This window comes from Bos javanicus, chromosome 18, assembly GCF_032452875.1.
Source record: "Bos javanicus breed banteng chromosome 18, ARS-OSU_banteng_1.0, whole genome shotgun sequence".
Taxonomy (NCBI): Eukaryota; Metazoa; Chordata; class Mammalia; order Artiodactyla; family Bovidae; genus Bos; species Bos javanicus.
In genome coordinates this window covers 49,951,317-49,974,587 of record NC_083885.1, presented here as the reverse complement: position 1 = coordinate 49,974,587, position 23,271 = coordinate 49,951,317, and the positions used below count along the sequence as shown (strand labels likewise).

The 23,271-nt window shown below is 49.4% G+C and overlaps 1 protein-coding gene across 5 annotated transcripts in view; it reads right to left on the bottom strand.

Moving 5' to 3' along the window:
* The window catches only part of SPTBN4 (spectrin beta, non-erythrocytic 4), an 81,763-nt gene extending 58,604 nt beyond the window's left edge, over nt 1-23,159 (bottom strand). For 4 of the 5 annotated variants that reach the window (XM_061388282.1, XM_061388284.1, XM_061388283.1 and 1 more), the window contains exons 1-9: nt 21,741-23,159; nt 19,083-19,269; nt 8,344-8,495; nt 7,044-7,217; nt 5,843-5,934; nt 4,712-4,792; nt 3,082-3,197; nt 300-412; nt 13-200 (exon numbers count right to left, since the gene is read on the bottom strand). In XM_061388282.1, the coding sequence (XP_061244266.1) occupies nt 13-200; nt 300-412; nt 3,082-3,197; nt 4,712-4,792; nt 5,843-5,934; nt 7,044-7,217; nt 8,344-8,495; nt 19,083-19,269; nt 21,741-21,878 (1,241 nt within the window). In that variant the 5' untranslated portion in view covers nt 21,879-23,159. The remainder of the gene's footprint in view (nt 1-12; nt 201-299; nt 413-3,081; nt 3,198-4,711; nt 4,793-5,842; nt 5,935-7,043; nt 7,218-8,343; nt 8,496-19,082; nt 19,270-21,740) is intronic. The other variant, XM_061388281.1, reaches the window with a different exon arrangement.
* Between the last annotated feature and the right edge of the window lie 112 nt (nt 23,160-23,271).

The following is a 23,271-nucleotide window of genomic DNA, read 5'->3' as shown; positions in this document are numbered from 1 at the left end:
GCCAGGCCTCACTTGACAGGCTTCTCCAGCGTGCAGTAGGCCGTGAAAGCCTGAAGCTGCTGCTGTACCCCACTTAATGAGTTGGCAAACTTCTGGTTGCTGATGAGGCCCACGGTGCGGTGGATCCAGGCCAGCAGCTCAGTTGCCAGCTCCTCGTAGCGCTCAATGATCTTCCCCACCTCCAGCACCTGGTCCAGGACCTGGCCCGGCAGAGGAAGGGAGGGGGGTCAGTCTCATCCCAGACACAGCCCCGTATGGTTCCCAGGCTCCCACCTACCCCATTCCTGGGCCCCGTGTACCTTTCCAATACGTTTCCCCTCCACAGCCAGAGCCTTCATCTTGGAGAAATAATGGTAGAAAGAGACCACATAGGTGATGATGGACTTCTCATCGGGAGCCTCCATGTTCACATCTGAGGGGTAAAGGAGAGTGGGAGAGCATGACGACGAGCACTCTGACAGAGAGATCAAACATACTGAGTGGAGGTTGGGAGAACTCAGTCTTCCTAGCTGTGCAACCTTGGACAAGATAACTAACCTCTCTGTTCCTTATTTTGTCTCTTTTTTGGACCACACCAAGCGGCATGCAGGATCTTAGTCCCCTGACCAGGGGTCAAACTCGTAATCCTGCAGCAGAAGTGTGGAGTCCTAACCACTGGATCACCAGGGAAGTCCGTGTTGTTCCTCAGTTTTTATATCTGCCCAGTGAGGATCTACTTCATGGATTAAATAGTACCTGACACATATACACTACCATGGAGAAATTATCTATAGTGATTTCTTGGACACACCATTCATTCTACTATCTACCTCAGGACCTTTGCACTTGCTATTCTCACTGTCTGGAACACTGTTCCCTTTTCCATGTGCCAAACTCCCATTCACCCTTCAGGGTTCCACTCAAGTTTCCTCAAGTAAGCCTTCCTGTTCATCCTGTCTAGAATGATCTCTTCCTGTTATTCTTCCTCGTGGCCTCTTATCATTTCCTTCTAGAATATATCACAATTTATAACTGTGTGTGTGTGTTAGTAGCTCAGTTGTGTCTGACTCTTTGCAACTCACTAGGCTCCTCTGTCCATGGTATTCTCCAGGCAAGAATACTGGGGAGAGTTCCCTTCTTTAGAGGATCAAACCCAGGTCTCCCACATTGCAGGCAGATTCTTTACCATCTGAACCACGAGGGAAGTCCAGTTTCTAATTACATATTGCCTTGTGTGATTGTGTCTTTATCGAGTTTGAGCTCCATGAGGACAAGGGCGATGCCTGTCTTTTACCACTGTCCCTGCCATGCCCAGCACACAGCAGAAGCTCAAAAAATACATAAACTAAGTATATGAATGGTATATGAAGTTTGAGGTCAAGGACATGGGCTTTGAAGGCAGCCTGAGCTTGAATCACAACTCGACCACTTACTCACTCAATATCCTAATAAAATAGATCGAACTGCTCTGAGTTCAGTTTCCACGTTGTTACAGTAAGGATAGTCACAGTGCCTGGCACCTAAGAACACTATGAGTATGAGAGAGAATACTCATAGTGAAGAATACGCATAGTGGCATAGAGGAGAAGCTCAATAAATCCTGATTATCATTTCAATTTACCCACTGAGTGCATAGGATCATACTTGGCCCTGATTCTTCTTCACCTCATAAAACTGACGTCCAATAAACACCCACTATGTGCCAGGCACTGTAAGAGGCAGGGCAGAGGAATGACTAAGTCCCCGAATTCTGGAATCAGAAAGTACTGTTTACTGGGTTTTCAGTGTGATGCCTGAGGAGTGACTCCACATCTCTGAGCCTTCCTTTCCATCAGTTTAAGACAGGATTGATGACTTCTATCCAACTGGATCAGTGTGAGGATGACAGGGAACAGTGTTGATACAATTTCCAGCCATGTGCCTGGCACACTGTAGGGGCTCAGAAAAAGGAAGCAACCATTATTCCAGATACAGGGGATTGGTAGGGTATGATCACGGCCATTACCCTAGAGATGGGGGGCTGGTATTGGGTGTGATCATGAATTTGGAATGAGGTTGAAGTCAGGGGTGGGGTTGGAGACAGACTGAAAATGGGAAGGGGTTGGGGGTGAGGGCAGAGCTGTGGATCCAGGAAGAAATAGGGATGGGCTGGGGATGGGAATGAAGATAGTGTTGGAGATTGGGTTGGGGGTGGTGTTGGCTTCAGGGATGGGGCTGGGGTTGGGGGGGTTGGGTTTGGCAGGAAGGTGATTAAGGATGGGGTTGAAAGTGAAAGTCGCTCAGTGATGTCCAACTCTTTGGGATCCCATGGACTATACAGTCCATGGAATTCTCCAGGCCAGAATACTGAAGTGCAGATCCTTTCCTTTCTCCAGGGGATCTTCCCAGCTCAGGGACCCAACCCAGGTCTCCCGCATTGCAGGTGGATGCTTTACCAGCTGAGCCACAAGGGAAGCCCAAGGATGGGGTTGGGACTGCTATATTTAAAATAGATAACCAACAAAGACCTATTGTATAGCACATGGGACTCCACTCAATGTTTGTGGCAGCCTGGATGGGAGCAGAGGATGGGAGCGGAGTTTGGGGGAGAATGGATACGTGTGTTTGTATGGCTGAGTCCCTTCCCTGTTCACCTGAAACTATTACTATCACAGCATTGTTAATTGCCTACACCCCAATACAAAAGTAAAAAGTTTTTTTTTTTTTTTTTAAAGGATAGAGTTGGGGAAGGAGGGTTAAGTTGAACTCAGGAATGGAGATAGGGTTGGGTTTGAGACAGAGATGAACAGGAATTCCCCGGAAGTCCAGTGGTTAGGACTACAGGCTTTCACTGCCAAGGACACAGGTTCAATCCCTGATTGGGGAACTAAGATCCAGCGAGTCCCACAGAGTGGCCAAAAAAAAAGGTAGAGAAGGAGAAAGTAGCAGATATGGAGCCTGGAAGCGGGTAGGATTCTTGATGAGGAAGAGGTGGGGACTGGGAGGGAGTTAAATTTGAAATGATCTTGGGCTTTGGGATGGTGTTACAGTTGAGTGTGGGGGCAGCACTGGATTTGGGAGTCCCCCAGGAGGAAACCCGGGCTGGCGCCGTGCAGGGCTCACCCTCAGGGTCCAGGAGACGTGCCAGCCCCAAGTGCTGCTCAGCCGTGCGGAAGGCTCTCTGCAGGTTGTAGTTGGCGTTGGACTTGGTGAGCTTGCTGAAGTCCACAAGATCGGGCCTGGGCAGGGGCACAGAGTAGGCAGGCAGCAGGCAGGCTCCAAAGCCGGTGGGCAAACGGGTGAAAAGACATCCTTGTCTGAGTCCCACCCAGGGCGAGGGCAGGAGGCGCACAACCCGGCCAAGGGGAAAGCCGTGTGTACTGGTGCGTGTCTGCGCACCATGTAGCTGTGGGGCGAGCTCTGCGTGAGGGCGTGTGTAAAGAAAAGTGAAGTCGTTCAGTCATGTCCAACTCTTTGCAATTCCATAGACTGTAGCCTACCAGGTTCCTTCATCCGTGGAATTTTCCAGGCAAGAGTACTGGAGTAGGTTGCCATTTCCTTCTCCAGGGGCTCTTCCCAACCCAGGGATCGAACCCAGGTCTCCCACATTGCGGGCAGACACTTTCCCATCTGAGCCACCAGGGAAGCTCACATGTACATCTGACAATGACACTCACGTGTCTATGTGGGTGGGTTCTGTATTGCATTGTGTAGCCTTGGAAGTGTGAGGTCCAGAGCCCACCCTCTTGACTCAAACCCCAACCCAGCCTTCTCCTGGCTGTCACTCTGAGTGAGTTATTGTCTTGCCCTGTGCCTCCATTTCCTCCTTTGTAAAAAGGGGAGAAAAATAGACTCTGCCTATAGGCTCACTGAATATTGAACGACTTATTGGAAAGCACTTAGAACATTCCGGGTACACTCAGTGACGTTCCCATTGTTAGCAGGACTCCAGTTAGAGCTTGTGGGTTGATGGGCATGTAGGTGGGCTGGGTCTCCCCGTATACATGAGTGTGTACATGTGGGTTCTGGCTTCCTTCACACTGGAAGCGAGTCCCTTCCAGTCTTCAGTTTCCCCTATCTGTCATATGAACAGACCTGTTATTATGGATCACATGCGTGTGTGCTCAGTCGCTTCAGTCGTGTCCAACTCTGCAACCCCATGGACTGTAGCTGGCCAGGCTTCTCTCCATGAGATTCTCCAGGCAAGAGTACTGGAGTGGGTTGCCATGCCCTCCTCCAGGTTATGGATCATGATGTGGGTGTAATTTATCTGGGAACCCTTCCTCAGCCACCTCGGCACCAGACCCTAAAGCAGGAATAGGTGGGTGTGCAGGGAGCCAGAAGGGGGACTTGGGGGCTCACTGCGAGGAAGAACTTTCTGAGAGGAGGAGGCGCTGTGCACACACCAGATTCGACCATCCATAGCAAGTGAGCTGCCCATCCTGGGAACACCCAAGCAGCTGGTCCATGTAGAAGTTGTATATGTGAATGAGTATATGCAGGTGTGCACACATCTATGGGAGGGCATAAAGGTCTCCATGTGTGCACAGGGTCTGTGTGTGTGTGTGTGCGCATCTCTGTGTAAATGTGTAAGAGCATGTGTGTGAATGGAAATGCGTATGGAAGCAGAGAGGTGAAGGGAGTGGGCCCTGTGTCCGTGAGTGGCATCTGTACACATCCACGTATAGGGGAGCACCCAAGGGACAGGGTGGGGGTAGGGTGCAGGGCAGAGCTGCCCCAGGCCAGGTGGTACCTGTGCCGGTGAATGAGGGCATTGAAGGCCAAGCCGTCACGCCAGCTGGTGGTGAAATTCTGGATGTTTACCTCGGGGTAACTGGCAGCGTGGAAAGGAGAGACAGAGGCAGAGATGGAGAAAGTCCAGAGGAAGAGGGAGGGAGGAAGAGACAGAGATGGATTGAGGGATGGACAGATAGATGATAAAAGATGAATGATAGAAAAGTAGGTAGGTAGACAGATGGGCAGAGAGACACAGGTGATACACAGGCATATGAGGAAAGAAAGGAAGGACGGAGGGAGCACAGAGATGGAGACAGCATGGGGAGAAGGAGGGGAGAGAGATTGAGAGGGACAGGAGATGAGCGAGAGAGACAGAGAAGCAGAGGGAAGAAGGAAAAGGGAGGGACAGAGAGAGAGACAGACAGAGGTGGGGAAAGGAAGAAGGGAGGAGAGAGAAGGGGGGGAGGGAGCGATCAGAACAAGGAAAAGCAGATATAAAGGTAAAGACAGACACACGGAACAGATAGCGCTGCAAGACAGACAGGGAGCCCCAGGAGGACGAGAGACAGAGAACGCCCAGTCTCCATCCATGCCTGCCCCTACCTTCTTCCTCCCCAGGCTGCTCTCAAGGGCACCTGAGCTTCAGGCCAGGCCCTTCCCAGCAGGACAGAGAGTTGTGGGACCGGGGGCATGCCCAGCGGTGTCCGTGTGCCCCTCTTCTCAAACCCACTGAAGATACCAGGACCCTGAACTTCCCACCCCAGCCTGAGCCTTGGGTGTGCCCTCCTAGGCTGAGGGGGCTACTTTCAAGGGTGTGGGGTGGGGGGCAGCCCAGGAATCGGGCCCAGGGGTCCCACACAGGTGCACTTGAGGCCTTTAGAGGTGCGGGACCAGGTGGGAGGAGAGAAGGGAGCAGGCTAGGGACAGCTCCCCACCTCCCGGCATTATTTCCCTGAGGAGTCCGAATTCTTCCAGATTGTGATACAGGTTACACTGTGATACGGGATTGGGATACATCAAGGTTGGAAGAGTTTGCTAACTTCAGATGTAACTTTTGACGCTGAGGACTTGAGCCATCCCTTGCACCCCTGTCCCGGAGGGAAGCCCAGAGGTGAGGGCCTGGCTCCCCTGAGGACGAGGGACTTACCCAGCTGTCTTCATCTGACACCACAAGAGCAGCGCGTCCTTGGCTGAGCGTGTCTCTCTGTTGTCCTCAGTCTCAATCTTGATGACTTGAATCTGTGAAGATACAAAATATGGCTGCTGAGGTCTGGAGGGCTTGAGGCTGGGAGACACCCCACCCACATCCTGGGGGGACAGAGGAGATGGGAGAGGCAGCTTCAGGCTCAGGGTGGGGGCACCAGCTCTCTCCCCCTCCCCTTCCCCTATGGCATGTCCACTCCCCCCTATCCTACCTGGCCCCTTCTTCACCTGCCTATGCCCCACCCCAGTCCAGCTCCGGCCTCTTCCTTGGGCTTCCAGCTCCCAATCTTGGTGATGACCCCCAATCCAGAGAGATATTTCTAAGTCTGATGATGCCTTTTCTCTTGATAAAACTCTAATTTCTCCCCATCTCAGACAGAATAAGATCAAATTGTTAATCACAGATCACCTAGGCCCTGCTGACACTTCTGACTCGTCTCCTCCCTGTCTCCCCCTTGCCTCCTAGTCTCTAGTCATACTGGTCTTTCTGTTCCTGCAACAAGCTTAGCTCATTCCCACCCCAGAGACTTTGCATCTGCTGTGCCCTCTGCCTGGAATGCTTTTCCCTTTCATCTTCATAATCATTCAGCCACCAGCCTCTCACCAAGCCCTTCTCTGGTCCATATGATCCCTATTACTGCTTTATCATAATCTATTCTTATCTGTGTGACTCTTTATTTCTTTTTTTCTCTGCTTAGAATTGGTCCTTTTCCCACATATGTCTTGTTTACATATTGATGGGTTTATTTATCATCTGTCTACTGCTGGTCCCCCATGTCTTGCTCCATAAAGACAGAAAATTTGTCTATTTTGTCTCTGAACTGGAGCAAGACTGCCTGGATTCCTATTCCAGCTTCACTACCCAGCTGTGTGACCTTGAGCATATTACTTCACCTCTCTGGGCTTTAGTTTCCTTGTTGGTAAAATGGTATAATGAATAATATCTAATTTATGGGGTTATTGTGCATATAAAATGCCAAGTGCTTAGAACAGAGTAAAATCTACATACATGATGATTATAATGATGATATTGTTTCCTGGAGCATATTAGGAATATTTCTGGAATGACTGGATGAGTGGGTGAGGGACAACCTCTTAAGGCCTCCCTCTGGGTGGTGGGCTGGGCTGGGGTCACTTGGGATCACCTGGAAGCGAAGGATGATGGTCCAGACCAGCCCCAAGGTCAGTCGGTGGTTCCCGTCCACGATGTCATGTGAGCCCACGTTCTCCAGGTGCACACGCTGCTCCTTCAGGAACTGCAGGGCCTTGTCTACGTTTTCCAGTGAGTGGATCCTCATGCGACCACGCGTGGGCCTTGGCTAGGGCGGCAGGGTCATTAGGAGAGCCAGGACCTGGCCAAGAGCACGTGCCCTCCGTCCCACCTCTTTCAAAGAAGGTCATCTACATAACTAGGCCCCTCTACCCCTGGTCCAGGCCACACCCCCTCAGCCTTATCAAAGACCCAGGATCCAGGCCTTCTAAAGAAGCTCTGCGCCACTCATAGCCAGACGCCTTCTAAGACGTGTCCTTTCAGGGCTTATTCTAGTTCCTGGTCCCGCCCCTTCAAGTTAAGCTCCACCTCTAAACTGATAGCCACACCTTTCATCATGAAGCCCCGCCCCCTGTTCATAGTCTTACTCCCGCCCCTTCCATTGGATCTCTGTCCCAGGCCACCACTGTTTTGCCCCTAGTCCCATGACCACACCCCTCACTTCCTCCTCTTCAGATTTGTGCCTAGAGCCACGCCCACTCCTTTCAAGCCCCGCCCCACTCCAGGAGTCTTCTCTTGTTTATGTTGCTGTTCAGTTGCTCTATTCCTTCCAAGGGTGCTCCTGTTCTATACCTTATGCCCCTCATAACTTCCAGAGCTTTAAGCGCTGGTCCTTTCATCAATCTCTAGCTCCATTATAACCCCACCCTTTGCAATGAAGTCCCATCCAAGCCCAGAAATACAACTGCAACAATACAATAAGTGGTATCCATACAAGAGTTCCATTTAATCCCCAGACTCCAGCGAACTCGGCCTCACTTTTCCGATGACAACCACACCCTCAACCATAGACCCCTGCAACAGAGTTCTGCCCCAATTTTATAGCCATGCCTCCTGCTACCGCTTATCCAAGCCAAGCCCTTCTAATAAAGCTCCATCCTTCTCCATTAGCCCCCCACCATCACCACTTCCAATGGAGCCCCACCCAAGCCCAGAGTTCCTCCCCGAAGGACAGCCCTCTCCTTAAACAGAATCCCACCTCTGTTCCAAGTCAGACCCCAGGCTCTTCCCAACTAAGCTCAACCCTGTGCCATGGCCCTGCCCACCTGAATGAGGGGCCTTTAACCCACTCAGTCTTTCTAGTAAGCTCCGTCCATCCATTAGCCTGGCCCTGCAGTAGCCCAGCCCGAGACCCCAGGGTGGCCCCCTGTCCCCAGCCCTTCTGGCCCCCTCACCAGCTGCTCCCCGGACAGCACTTCCAGCAGCCGCGTGAGCACGAAGCCGTCCCTGAGGTCTGTGTAGAGGTCCCCAATGTGGCAGCCGACGCGAGCGAGGTGCGAGTTCACCCACTTGGTGAAGGTTTTCTTCTGCACAGCCTCCCGCTCATCTGAAGGACAGGTCCTGATGAGCTCCTAGCTCCTCCAGGAGCTCCGCCTTCCAGTTTCACCCCAGCCCTCCAAGGCCTGGGCAGTTCTCGCCCAGGCCCAGCTCTCTGCAACTATCAGGTCTTTGCAAGTGCTTCCTCCTATCTGAGACGCCCTCCCCTCACCCTCCTCTGCTGTCCTTTAAAATCTTCCTGAGATATCAGTTCCACAGGAAAACTGTCTTGTATCTTACCCTAGTCAGCTCTGTTCATTCGTTCAGTAAGTATGTGAGCGCCCACTATGTGCCTGGCACTGTTCTGGGCTCTGAATTCAGTCAGAGCCTTTTCCTGGCAGAGTTCAGTTTAGTGGGGGCACAGATAATAAGCTGGGGCTTCCCTGTGGTTCTACGGTAAAGAATCCGCCTGCCAATGCAGGAGACGCATGTTCGATCCCTGGGTCGAGAAGATCCCTTGGAGGAGGAAATGGCAACCCACTCCAGTATACTTGCCTGGGAAAATCCCATGAACAAAGGCGCCTGGTGGGCTACAGTCCTTGGGGTTGCAAAGAGTCGGACATGACTGAGTGACTAAGCACACAGATAATAGTCTAGGGAGTTATAGAGGGTTAAGGAGGGAGGAGAGGATGAGGGTTGGGTCTCAGGAATATCCCTGGCTGCTGTGGGGAGGGTACATCTGAAAGGGCAAGAATGGTAGCCTGGAGCCCAGGGAGGAGATTGGGGAAAGGACTCAGGAGAGACAGGAAGAGGCTGGACCAGGCAGACATTGAGGGGATGGGAGAGGGGGGCATCTTGAAGTTATTTAAAGATGAAAAAGTAAGGGTTAGCCACTGACAGGCTGTGGCGGAATGAAGAGGAAGGAATATGCTAGACTGCATGTTCCCTGCGGGCAGGAGCCACATCTTCCCCTCTGTAGCAGCTGGATTGCCAGGTTTCCCTCATCCCTGGGGTAAGGAGTGGGCTTGGGATGACTTAAAGGGGAGGTGCAAGGTAGGGAGGAGGTGTGAAACTTCTCCTCGCTGCTTACCAAGAAATTGTTTGGGACCTCTCTTCCTGTCATTTCTTTTTTAAATAACAGTTTTAGTATGAGCTATAATTCCCATACTATAGAATTTGTCCTTCTAAGTTGTAAATTCAGTGGTTTTTAGCATATTCACAGAGTTATACGTGGGCTGCTATCTATGGAGTTGCACAGAGTCGGACACGACTGAAGTGACTTAGCAGCAGCAGCAGCAGAGTTATACGACCATCACCTCTATCTAATATTGGAACACTTTTACCACCCCAGAAAAGAAACCCCATACCTGTTAACAGTCACTTCCCATTCCACCTTTTCCTAACCCTAGGCAACCATTCATCCATTTTCAGACTCTAAGGATTTTCCTGCTCTGGATACTTCACATAAATGGGATCGTGCGGCCTTTTGTGTCCGACTTCTTTCACTCGGCATAATGTTTTCAAGGTTCATCCATGTTGTGGTATGTAGCAGTTTTTTATTCCTTTTTACAGCTAAGTAATATTCCATGCATGCTAAGGTGGGTGCTAAGTCACTCAGTTGTGTCCCATTCTGTGTGACGCTATGGACTGTAGCTCCCCAGGCTCCTCTGTCCATGGAGATTCTTCAGGCAACAATCCTGGAGTGGGTTGCCTTGCCTTCCTTCAGCTGATCTTCCCGACCCAGGGATCGAACCCATGTCTCTTATGTCTCCTGCATTGGCAGGTGAGTTCTTTACCACTAGCACCACCTAGGAAGCCCCAGTGATCCATTGTATGGATATACCATATACTACCTGGTCAGGGAACTAGATCCCACATAACTAAGACCAAGCTCAGCCAAATAAATAATAGATAAAATTTAAAAATAGATGTTTTTTGAATATACAGAAACAACCCAGTGAATCCAAATGGAATAACTTGTTTGCTTAAATGTGAGTTGTGTGCTTTTGGATGGGATGCGGGACCTGTGTGAACACATGATCAATGATCATACATAAGGAAGTAATAATGGGAAATAATGTAAATAGAGTGTTTGCTTATCCTGCCTCTGACAGCCAACACCCAGAGCAGATTGCAGTTCATGCTGAGGCCCGAGTGGAACTTGAGTGCATCCCCTGAGAGGGGCAGAATGAGGGCGACTGGATTCAGCTCTGCCTTTACTAATGACAGGCTATGTTGGGAAAAGCCCAAAGCCCATCCCTCCTCTTTGGGCCTCTGTTTTCCCATTTCCAAAATAAGGGGTTTAGACTAGGTCAGGGTTACTTCAGTGGGCTCTGGGGGACCCTGGGTGTTTGGGAATGCATGCTTGGAAAACAAGGACTCGGGAGAATAGTTTTTAATTTTGTAACTTCATTTCTGTGATCTGCAAAGAAAATTAGTAGTAACACATCCTGGATGGACTTCCCTGGTAGTCCAACAGAGGCGACACGGGTTCGATCCTTGGTCTGAGAAGTTTCCACATGCTGCAGGGCACCTAAGCCCACGAGCTGCCACTAGGGAAGCCCCCTCTCCTAGGGCCTGTACTGCGCAATAAGAGAGGCCATTGCAGTGAGAAGCCTGTGCACCAAAGTAGCCTCTGCTCACCGCAACTAGAGAAAGCCTGAGCTCAGCAACTAAGACGCAGCAGTGCAGCCAATAAATAATACTCTTTTAAAGATGAAGAAACACATCCTGGACTGTCTAGATGGTGACTTTATAGAGAAATATGCAGTGAGATTTGGGAGTCTGTGATTACAGTCTCGTTAGCATGGAGCTGGGATCCAGAACTGAAATGCTCACCAGGGCCAGGCACAAGGGAGAATGAGGCCCTGGTAAAAGGGAGCAGCAGCCACACAGCCCCACATGACTGGAGCCTCACAGGAGTGAAGGCCCGGTGCTGCCGTACCACGTGATAGCCCACGAGGTGCCAAAAATCTGGAGACAAGAATCTCCCTATTTTCAAATGCTGGCAACTGATTTACGTTTTTATAAAACACAGCGGGGTTGAAACCAAATGTGTCCTAGAGTGCCAGTTCTGGCCTAAGTTGACATTGAATGTTGACTGTGCCTGAGTGCTTGTGGCTACCTCGCTGGGTGCCTTCCATCTGCCCTTCTGGCGCCACCTCCTCTCTGGTGCACCTGCTGTGAGCCCAGGGAGGCTGGCCAGGGTGGACCATGGGAATGGGCTCTTGGGCCATTAGAGGTTGGGTTTGGCTAGCAGGAGATGAGGGGAGAGAGAAAGGGCTGAGGGATTCATTTCCTCCCCAGGGTTTCCTAGTGGTAAAGAACCCGCCTGCCAGTGCAGGAGACATAAGAGACACCGGTTCGATCCCTGGATCAGGAAGATCCCCTGGAGAAGGGCATGGCTTCTGCGGTAGCTCAGAGGGTGAAGAATCTACCTGCAATGCAGGAGACATGGGTTTGATCCCCAGGTCGAGAAGATCCCCTGGAGGAGGAAATGGCAACCCACTCTGGTATTCTTGCCTGGGAAATCCTATGGACAGAGGAGCCTGGTGGGCTACAGTCCATGGAGTTGCAAAGAGTTGGACATGACTGAGCAATGACAAACACTTTCACTTTCTCTGCTTGACCAGGCTTCCCCCAGGGCCTGCTGGCACTCCCTACAGCCCCGACTCCTGCTGGGGACGCCTCGCTCCCCTCTCAGCGCTCCCTGCCCTGTCCCAGTCCCTGGGGTCTCCACACATCTATAAACAGTCCCTTCATTAAATTCTCCTTTTTGAGGAGCCCATCAGCTTTCTCCTGGTCCTCTAGCTGCCACACACATCTTTGGGTTGTCAAGACTCTAAGTCAAATTACAATTGTTCTTTGTCTGCCATTGTGTTCATACTATTTTGCCATTTATATATTCTTTCCCACTGTGGTAGTCACCAATTACAAGCGAAATACAAGCCTGGGACTTCCCTGACAGTCCCGTGGTTAAGACTCTGCACTTCCAAAGCAGGGGACGAGGGTTCCATCCCTGGTCAGGGAACTAGGTCCCACATGCTGTGCAGTGTGGCCAAAAAAAAATTTTTAAGTGACATGCATTTCCTTAGAATAAGATTTTAATTTTTTCACATATTAATACATCAAGATTTTCATAGAGCAGGGACTAATCTATACTGGTTTCCAAGAAAGGATAGAGACAATATGTAAATGATACATTGGATATTAGTCTGGGGAAAGTGAGGAAGTTGGTGATACCAGGTATTGATGGAAATGTGGGAATATCATAACCTTCATGCCAGCTGGTGGGGCAGCCATTGTGTTAGTCACTCAGTCATGTCTGACTCTTTGGGAGCCCATGGGCTGTCACCCACCAGGCTCCTCGGTCCATGAAATTCTCCAGGCAACAATACTAGAGTGGGTAGCCATTCTCTTCTCTAGGGGAATTTTCCAGACCCAGCAATCAAACCTAGGTCTCCTGCATTGCAGGCAGATTCTTTACCATCTCAGCCACCAGGGAAGCCCACTCTGAAGACAATCTGAGTCAAATTAAATTAGTGCGTTCCCTCTGTGAGCCAACAATTCTTTCCCTACGTATATGTCAAGGCTATGGTTTTTCCTGTGGTCATGTATGGATGTGAGAGTTGGACTGTGAAAAAGGCTGAGCGCCGAAGAATTGATGCTTTTGAACTTTGGTGTTGGAGAAGACTCTTGAGAGTCCCTTGCAAGGGACTGCAAGGAGATCCAACCAGTCCATTCTGAAGGGGATCAGCCCTGGAATTTCTTTGGAAGGAATGATGCTAAAGCTGAAACTCCAGTACTTTGGCCACGTCATGCGAAGAGTTGACTCATTGGAAAAGACTCTGATGCTAGGAGGGATTGGGGGCAGGAGGAAAAGGGGATGACAGAGGATGAGATGGCTGGATGGCATCACTGACTCGATGGATGTGAGTCTGGGTGAACTCCGGGAGTTGGTGATGGACAGGGGGGCCTGGTGTGCTGCGATTCATGGGGTCGCAAAGAGTCAGACACGACTGAGCGACTGATCTAATCTGATCTGATATGTCCTATAAACGTTCCCACGTGGGTTGTTTTTTTTTTTTTTAATGTTTATTATTTGTTTATTTGGCTTCACCAGGTCTTAGTTGCAGCATGTGGGATCTAGTTTCCTGACCAGGGACTGAACCCAGGTCCCCTGCATTGGGAGGGCAGGGTGTCAGCCACTGGACCACCAGGGAAGTCCCTCCACACTGGTTTATAAGGAGCACACGTGATGATGCCTCAGCGCAGTGCTGTTTGCTGGGAGGGGCAGGGACAGGTTGAGGGCTGGAGAGAGCCTGGTTGTCCATCACTGGGAAAGTGGAGCATGGCGAATACACACCATCAACTCCAGGCAGCAGTTAGACTAGAGGCACACAGAGCCACATGGATGAGTCTTGAGGCTCTAAGCCACAGCGCTGAATGAGAACATAATGCCAAAAATGCAATCGAGACTATGATAAAACATGCATTGATTAGCCATACCTTTATGTACAAACCCACACATATAGGACTCCCAGATTTACAACAAAGTGAAATGGCAGTTCAGTAGGGAAAGGAAAGTCTCTTCAATAAGTGGAGCTGAGTCAACTGGACATTCATGGGGTGGGGGCAGGGGGGCAGGGAGGGGGAGAAAAGAACTTTGACCCACACTGTATACAATAATAAATACGCTAAATACCATTTGGCTTATAAACCTAAATGTGAAATGAATGCAATAATGCTTTCAGAGGAAAACATCAAAGAATATCTCCATGACCTTGGTGCAGGAAGTTTCTTACACAAGACACAGAGTGTGAGCCATATAGGAAATCATGATTAAATAATTATCAAATTAAACTACCTTTAAATTAAGAAACACTGTTCATCAAAAGGCAGCATTAAGGGCTTCCCTGGTGGCTCAGTGGTACAGAATCCACCTGCCAATACAGGAGACATGGGCTTGACCCCTGATGTGGGGAGATCCCACGTGCTGTGGAGCAACTAAGCGCCACAACTACTGAGCCCACACGCGCCAGAGTCCAGGCTCCACAATAAGAGAAGCCATCGCAATGAGAAGCCCGAGCACCGCAAGGAAGAGTAGCCCCTGTCTGCCACAGCTAGAGAGCCCTCGAAGCAACGAAGACCCAGCACAGCCAAAAATAATAAATACAATTATTTTTTTAAAGGCAACATTAAGAGAATGAAAAGACAAGCCACATAGTGGGAGAAAATATTCAGAACACATATATCAGACAAAGGATTTGTACCCAAACTATATAAGAATACCCACAAAACAGAAAAAACCAGGAAGGGATTTCTGTGGCTGTCAAGTGGTTAGGACTCTGTGCTTTGAATGGAGGGTGTGAGGGTTTGATCCCTGGTTGGGGAATTAAGCTTCCATACACTGCCTGCAGTGCAGCCAAAAAAAAAAAAAAAAAGCAAAAAAATTAATAAGAAAGTAGACAAAAGACTTGAATGGGCACTTCACAGGAGCATATCCAAAGAGAAAATCTTTGAAGAGGCGCTCCACTTCATTAGTTGGTTTTAGTCACCAGGGAAATGCAAATTAAAACCACAATAGAATGCACACCCATCAGAATGGTTAAAATTACAAAGACTGAGCACACCAAGGGTTGGCTGTACAGCAACTGAATCTTTCATACACTGCTGGTGCGAATGTGAAATGATCCAAACCAGAAGCTTCTTCTAAAGTTTAGATATACACATACCAAATGACACAACAATTTCACTCCTGGGTGGGTATAAGCTGTCAGAAATGGGTGCCTGTATCCTACACAGTTTAGAGCAGCAATAACCTGTAATAGCTTGTGATACCACTAGCTACTAGTTTATAATCTTCTGGTTTGTGATAGTCCCAAAGTAGAAGCAACTCAAATGCTCATCAACAGATGAACGGATCCTAAGCTATGCCATAATCACATTGTGGAATACTATACAGCAACGAAAAGGAAGAGCCTACAAGTACAGGTAGACATGGATGAATCTCATGAGCCGAGTGCTGAGTGAATCAAACCAAACACAGAAGGGTACCCACTACATGGTCCTATTTGTATTCAGTTCAAGTGCCAGCAAACTGAATGTACACTGTTAGAAGCTAAGACAGTGTTTACACCTAGGATGATATAGAGGCAGCCTGAGGGGGGCTTCTCTGGGGCTGTCAGAGTCTGTGTCCCAATCTAGTTATAAGGGGGTACTCATTGTGGAAGTGCTGCCCATACAATATATTTGCCTTTCTCTGTGCATGTGATATTTTAATAAAGAGTTTAAAAATATGGATGCATGCACAGGAATTAGCAATGCATGTTGCAGTTATCCACATGCAGAGAAAAAGATTTGCATTAAAACAATCAGAATGATCGCCTGTAAGAGAGAAGGCATTGATGTGAGATTTGGGAATACAAGAGAATAAAAGAGTAGATCAAGAGAATAGGGACCTCTGGGCCTTCCCTGGCAATCCAGTGGCTAAGACTCTGAGCTCCCAATGCAGGGGACCCCGGTTCGATCCCTGGTCAGGGAACTAGATCCCACACGTTGCAACTAGGAGTTCAAATGCCACAACTAAAAGACCCTGCATCCTGCAACTAAGACCCGAAGCAGACAAATAAATACATAAATTTTTTTTTAAGAGAGAGAAAGAATGGGACCTCATACAGACACATGAGACCAACGAACCACAAATTCTGTAAGCACAGGATCCAGACAGTTTTTTAAATAAATTCATGCAAAAACATTTACAGAGGACTCTGCTCAAAGATTTAGCTTTAGTTTGAATAAAGAAAACCATGAGAGAAGTGGGCAAAGGGATGCAAAAGAAAATGCACGGTAGCTGTCTATGTCATAATGATATTTTGCACGGTAGGAGAGCAGCATCTTGATGTCATTGTTAAGCTGAAGTTACTGGTTTTGTGGTTTGAGTCTCAATCCAACTTATGTGTTTTAGTTGCAGAACAAGCATAAGAGATATAAACAGAGCTGTGTGCTTTTGTACATTTAAGAAAACCATAGTTCAATGATAATAGTTATATGTGGAATCTAAAATATGACACAAATGAAACAGAAACAGAGAATGTGGGGGTGGAAATTGGGAGTTGGGATTAGCAGATGCAAACCATTATAAATATATAGAATGGATAAAAAACAGGCCCTACTGGATAGCACAAGGAGCTATATTCAATATCCTGTAATAAACCATAATGGAAAAGAAAAAAGACAACAGAAAACCACAGTGGTAATAATTTAAGTAGACACAGGAAGTGTATGAGAAAGCTTTTTTCCTCAAAGGGGGTCCCTACATTTCTCTGGACTAGATGCTATCTGAAGTGTCTGGGGCTGGTGTTCTCGAATCAGTGGTTCTTAAAGTTGTAGAGTCCTTGATCCTCACATTTCCACATCCCACCTCTGCATAAAATCTCCCCGTAGTCCCAGGTGCCCTCAGACTCTTCAGAATGGCCAACAAGGCCCCTCAGGATCTGGCTGCCACTGCCTCCTCTCCCATCATCATTTACTCACCACCTCACTCCAGCCACTCTCAACTTCTGGAGGTCTTCCCTATGCTGTTCCCTCCCTCTGGAATATTCTTCCAGTCTCTTCCCCAGCATTCACTCCTGTTCATCCTCTGGAGCTCAGCTTAGCCATCTTCTCCTCCATGAAGCACTCTGATCCTCTCTCCTGAATCAGGCCCCTCATCTGGGCTCCTACAGCTCTGAGCTTCCCCATGTGGCCTCTGCCCGTGCCTCCCCCATCTCGGCTCTGATCCCTGTGGTTCATCACAGCCAGGCTAGATTTAACTTTCCCACTGGACTGGATCTAACTTTCCCACTGGACTGGGAGCCCTGGAGAAGCAGGACCTGGGCTGCCTCAGTCACCACTATGTCCCTCCTATTGTCCAAGCACAGAGCACAGGAGCACAGCACAGGCACTGCCTAAATATTTTGTGAATGAAATAATAAATTCTAGAATTCTAAGTGGATACATTCCCAAGGTTTTAAATCTAAGAGTCTAAAAATACATTTTTGGGACATCCCTGGTAGTCCTGTGGTTAAGACTCTGCACTTCCAATATGGGGGGTGTGGGTTCGATCCCTGGTCAGAGACCTAAGATCCCACATGCTGTGTGGTACAACCAAAAAAAATGAAAAAATAAAATACAGTTTTAAGTTTTCATGAGTATATGTTTATACCCTTCTAGGTGTCGAAACCAGAGGAAGCCAGCAATCCACGGGTTGAATCTGGTTCAGACTGTGTGCACTTATTTACAGTTTCTTTTTTTAATTGGGAAACGGCAGATACACATCAGAGCTAGCAGCTCTGGGCCCACATTTCCTTGGTGGTGGGCCAGCTGACCAGAGCACCCAGTTGACCACAGCCCCCAGGCCACTCACTTGTGTATGTCACCTGCTTCCCCAGAGGCCCATGAGTTTAACGAGATGCTCAACATCTTATAAAGTTCCAAGAATCTCAGTATTGAAGATCCCACGATTGTCAAATACTGAGTTACTAACATTCTGAGATTCTGAGGGAACTGATACTGACTTTGGGATTTTAAGATTTCACGACTCTGACAATATATATTTTATGTGTATAACATGCCACATTTCTGAGATATTAACATTCCAAGGGTCAACGTGCTAAGGGTCTAATGTTTTAAAGGCTTACGATTACGGAATTGTGTGTCTGAGAAGGGTCTTTGCTCATAAAACTTTAGTATTGATGATTAAACACTTCTGAGATTCTAAAACTTCATGAATACAAAGTCCAAAGGATCAAGAACTTAAAGTTCCAAAGGTCTAAGGTCCTAAGATTTTATACAGTTCTCTGGTCTTTGCTTATATTGTCCTAAAACATCAAAGTAGTGTGACCAACCATTCTAGTTGTCCCAAGACTGAGGGTTTCAGTGCAAAAAAACATGAAGGTGTGGTCATTCTGCTCAGCATCCACATTTCTAATCTGAAATCCTAAAGCTTTAGGATTATAAAGTCCTAAGGACCTATGTATATTAGAGTCTAGATTTCTGAGGCTTTAAGATTCTAAGACCCAACAATTAAAATGTTTAAGATTGGTGATTACAAAGTTCTGTTTACAAGAGTCTCCATTTCTAAAGGTCTTTGATTCAAAGAATCTCTGAGTATGACATTCCATGGTCCTAAGATGCTAGATGTCAGCATTTTGGGATTCTAAGGAAGCACACTTAGAAAGTCCCACCTTTCTGGGATTGTACATTTCTAAGGTTCTATGAGAGATTTCCCAGGTGGCTCAGTGGTAAGAATCTGCCTGCCAATGTAGGAGACCCGGGTCCAATCCCTGGGTCAGGAAGATCCCCTGGAGAAGGAAATGGCAACCCACTCTAGCATTTTTGCCTGAAGAATCCCATGGACAGAGGAGCCTGGTGGGCTAACAATCCATGGGGTCACAAAGGAGTTGGACATGCTTAGCAACTAAACAACAATACTGATAGAGAACAATTTTCCATTATCGTGGAAAGTTCTACTGGAGAGTGCTGGTCTAAAGACTCAAGTTCCAAGTGTCTGTAACCCTCTTCCCATCCTCCAGGTCATCAAGGTATACAGACACCACCCCAGCAGTGCCTTCCCTTCCTTCTCTTCCAACCCCAACCCCAGCCATCTTCCAGGTACCTGCCAAGGCCTTGATCCGGGAGCACTCAAAGAGTGAGGCTGCTGCAGTGGAGGCGGCTGGTTGCTCCCGCTCCCAGCCCCGATCGGGACTGTCCCAGCGGGCTGAAAGGTTGTTATTATTGGGGGCTGGTAGCCCCTCCATGTTGTCCACTTCCCCTGGTACCTGCGCCATTGGGGGAGATGAGGCCTGGGGATGAGGAGAGGCAGGTTAGGGATAGGGGCTGAGTTCAGAAGTCCCACTTCTTTTTTAAAAATTTATTTATTTGGCTGAGCCAGGTCTTAGTTGCAGCATGCAGGATCTTCAATCTTCATTGTGGCAAGCAAGATATTTACTTGTGGCACATGGGCTCTGTCTCTTTCCCTGACCAGGGATTGAACCCAAGCCCCCTGCATAGGGAGCGTGGAGTCTCAGCCACTGGACCACCAGTAAAGTCTAGAGATCCCACCTCTAACAGGGACTGACTGTGAGTTCTGTCCCCTCTCTCACCTTCAGTTTCTCTGTCTTTAGAAGGGAGGGACATGCTAATAATGACAATAATTTTCACCCTAATCACATCATAGGGCTGTGGTCAAACACCCACCTTAATACCTAGCAGAGGGTAAGGGCTTAGCAAATTGTCACTGTTAGGACTCCATGGTGGTTCAGTGGTTAAGACTTGGCACTTCCACTGCAGGGGTCATAGGTTCAATTTCTAGTTGGGGAACAAGAGATTGAACCTATAAGATCCTGCATGCCACGTGGCCTCCCCACTAAAAACCTGTCACTGTTATTGTTAGAATTATAGCATTGTTATCAATAGAACTCTATAAAGCAGTACCAATAATAATTAACATTTATTGAGCACTTGCACTGTGCTCAGTACTTTTTATGCATTATATCTTACTTAATTCCCACAAATTTAACAATCTAAAGAAAGGTATTATTAGGCCTGTTTTACAGAGGAGGAAGCTGAGGCACAGAGGGGTTAATTCACTTGCCCAAAGTCACACAGTAACCAGGATAAAAATTTAGTCACTGTGATTGAATAACTGCATTAACGGTCTCAATTCTTCATCCGTATAGCCACGTCCTCTGCCATAAACCTCCTCAGTGTTCTCCCACTCTGGGGATGGGAGGAATAAAAGAGTGGGGTTGAGTGGGGGAAAGCCCTACCCCCTGACTCTGGGCTTGGCCACATGACTTGCTTTGACCAACAGAATAAGGTAGAAGTGCTAGTGAGGTCTGAGCCCAGGACTCAGGAGATCTTGCATGTTTTTGCTTGTGTTTGACTGTGGCCATGAGAAAAATATTGTAGGGCTAGTCCAAGTCCAAGGCCCTCATCACAGCCAAGGCCAGCCTCAGCAACCAACAGTCAACATCCCCCTACCCATCCTAACTGGTAAATAAGTTCAGATGAGCCCAAGTCACTGACCTCAGATTAACTCAAGGCTAAATAAATGCCTAGTGTTTTATGACACTGAGTCTGGGGGTGGTTTTCTTATGTAGCATTATTGTGGCACTAGCTGACTAACATATTGTCTGACTCTAGAGTGATGTTCTAGAACACTGCCAGATTGTAAATATGAAATTTAAGGGTGTGGGAGATATTAGATACATCTCCTCCATTCTCTAGAACCCCAGCCCTGATTCTAAGACTAAGAAAAGAGGGAGCTGGGAGGAGCTCAATGTCCCCATTCTCAAAATATTCAGACAGTAGCCAACAAAACAGATTTTAGGAAGGCAGGGTCTGGTCTTGGTCAATGTAGTAGAGACTGTCCCTTTCCATAGACACTCAAAAATCCATTATTATCTTTCCCTTCTTCCACGGAAAGCTTTAAGTGGGCATTTGTGTGACCTTGGCCAAGTCACCTTTTCTAGGGCTCAGTTTGTTCATCTGTAAAATGGTAACAATAATAATAGTACCCATTTCCTAGGGGTGTTTGAAGATGAGAGAATTAATGATGTGGGGAACGTGGTATCTAGTACACAGTAAAGCCCTCAATACACGGGCCTTGCTGTTACTATTCATCCTCCAGTCACATATCTTAGCAAATCAAAGTGCCTGTGCTGAAGTCAGACAAAAATGAGTTCAAGTCCTGCTTTATTCTTGCTGTATCTTTAAACCCGATTACCTTTAACTTGGCTTCTCCGTGCCTCAGTGTCCCTTCCTGTTAAACGGTGAACACAACTGTTTCCTCAATGGAGGATACTTGGAGATGGAAAGGCACTTAGCACTTGGTGAGCTCTCGGTCAGGCTGGCGGTGGAACAGCCCTGTCTATTACATGATTCAACGGGGAAGGAAGGGAGAAGGCGGTGGGGGAGGTGAAAAGGGGTGTCCTGAGGGCCCCTGGAAAGGTTGGTCGGGCGAGGCTGGGGATAGGAGCTGACAGCCGATGCTTTAACCCTTCCAAGGCCGCGCCTCTCTCTCCCTACAGTCTAGTCACCGTTCTCAAGGAGGGAGGCCTGGGAAGGACAAGGCTTGGGTGGAAGACCCACGTATGGCGCCGAGGTTGGACTGGGGTGAGGGACTGGGGAGTCATTCTGCCCTCGACCCTCTGCCTCCCCTAGCCGGGGAGACCCTCGGGGCTCAGGCCATGCCCACGGGGCGCGGGGGAGGGATGCTCAAGCAGGTGGGAAGATGCTGGAGGGAGGGGCTATTGGCCCCCACGCCGCTCACCTGGCCCCGCGGCCGCCGGTGCCGCTGTCCCCGCTGCTCGCCGTGGCCGACCGCCCTCCCTGTCGGTGTCCTCGGCCCGGCCCGGCCCAGCCGGCTCGGCTCGGCCCCACCGGCTCCGCCGCTCGGCCAGATCCGCATGCGCCGCTACCGCCGGCGCGCCTCCTCCCGATCGCGCGGCCGCCGCGCTCGGCGCGCCCCCGGGACCCTCTCCCGCCCGCGGGTCCCCCGCCAACCCCGGCAGCCTGCAGCGCCTGCCCACGCGCGGCCACACACCCGGCCACGGCGTGCGATACACAGCTGCAGGGGCCGGAGGCAGCGTCACACACAGTGCACACTCCCACGGGGACACACACTCCCGCACTGCCACACACACGCGGGTCTCATACAGCGTCACAAGGACTATCCACATCCACACGCTCACACTTCGCCCCCTTCTACGGGGTCACGCAGGGTCAAATATTCAAAGTGTGTCACGCAGTCACAAGCTTGCACGAGGTCCCGCGCTGAAACGGTGCCCGACAGCGTCACACACTGTAAAACACTCAAATTGTGTCACCACCATTCACGTGGAGTCATACGAGCACACCTGTGCCACACACTGTAGCACACTTCCATGGGATCACAGACTATCATCGACTCACATATCACACACGGCTTCACCGTCACACAGCGTCACACACTTTTACACACTCAAACTTGTTACACACTCACATGGGAGTCATGCATCCTGCACAGTCACACACACGTTACACAGTCACAGGTCACAAATAACATCACAACAACAGTAACACCCACAGCCACACTCAAATGATGTCACAGAGTCACACACGAAGAGTCACACACTCCCGTGTATCACAACTCACACATGTCCCACACTCACACCATATCCCCCAGCGTCATGGATGCATATAGGACCACAAACGGTAACACTATCCACCGGTGTCACCACAAGGTCACAGAGGAAGAGCATCAGTGCCTTCCACACGTGGTGTCACACAGTCTCACACTGTTTTACACGGTGTTTTACACAGAGGGCACAAGTGTCTTCCACAATCATGCTCTCCCTTGGGGTTATTCGCAGAGTCACACAGGGTCAACACGGGCACATAGACACGCAGCTACACAGTGTCTCCCTCACGCATCCACACTGTCCTGCCTCACTTTCTTCCCTTGTAGCCTTGGGGAGGCCGTGGGGCGTTATGTGAGTCCCAGACCAGACTCACGGCCGTGACACGAAAGGAAGCGTGAACGAGGAGAGAGCTGTGGGCGGGGCCCGCGCTCGCCCCGCCCCACCCCGGGCGGCTAGAGTGCGGAGGCGGTGCTCTGCGTCCACCTTCGCGCACCGCCAGACACGCCTTCCAGGTTAAGTGGCGGGCGGAGGGGACGGTGCTGGGCCTCAGGAGCTGCTCCAGCTCCGCCCACTCTGTCCTCAGCTAGAGGCGTGGCCTTTGGCCCCTCCCCTCAACCGAACTGTGGGGCTGGAGGCGGGCTGAGGGTGGCCCTCTAGGCGGCCCCGCCCCGTCCCTCCCTC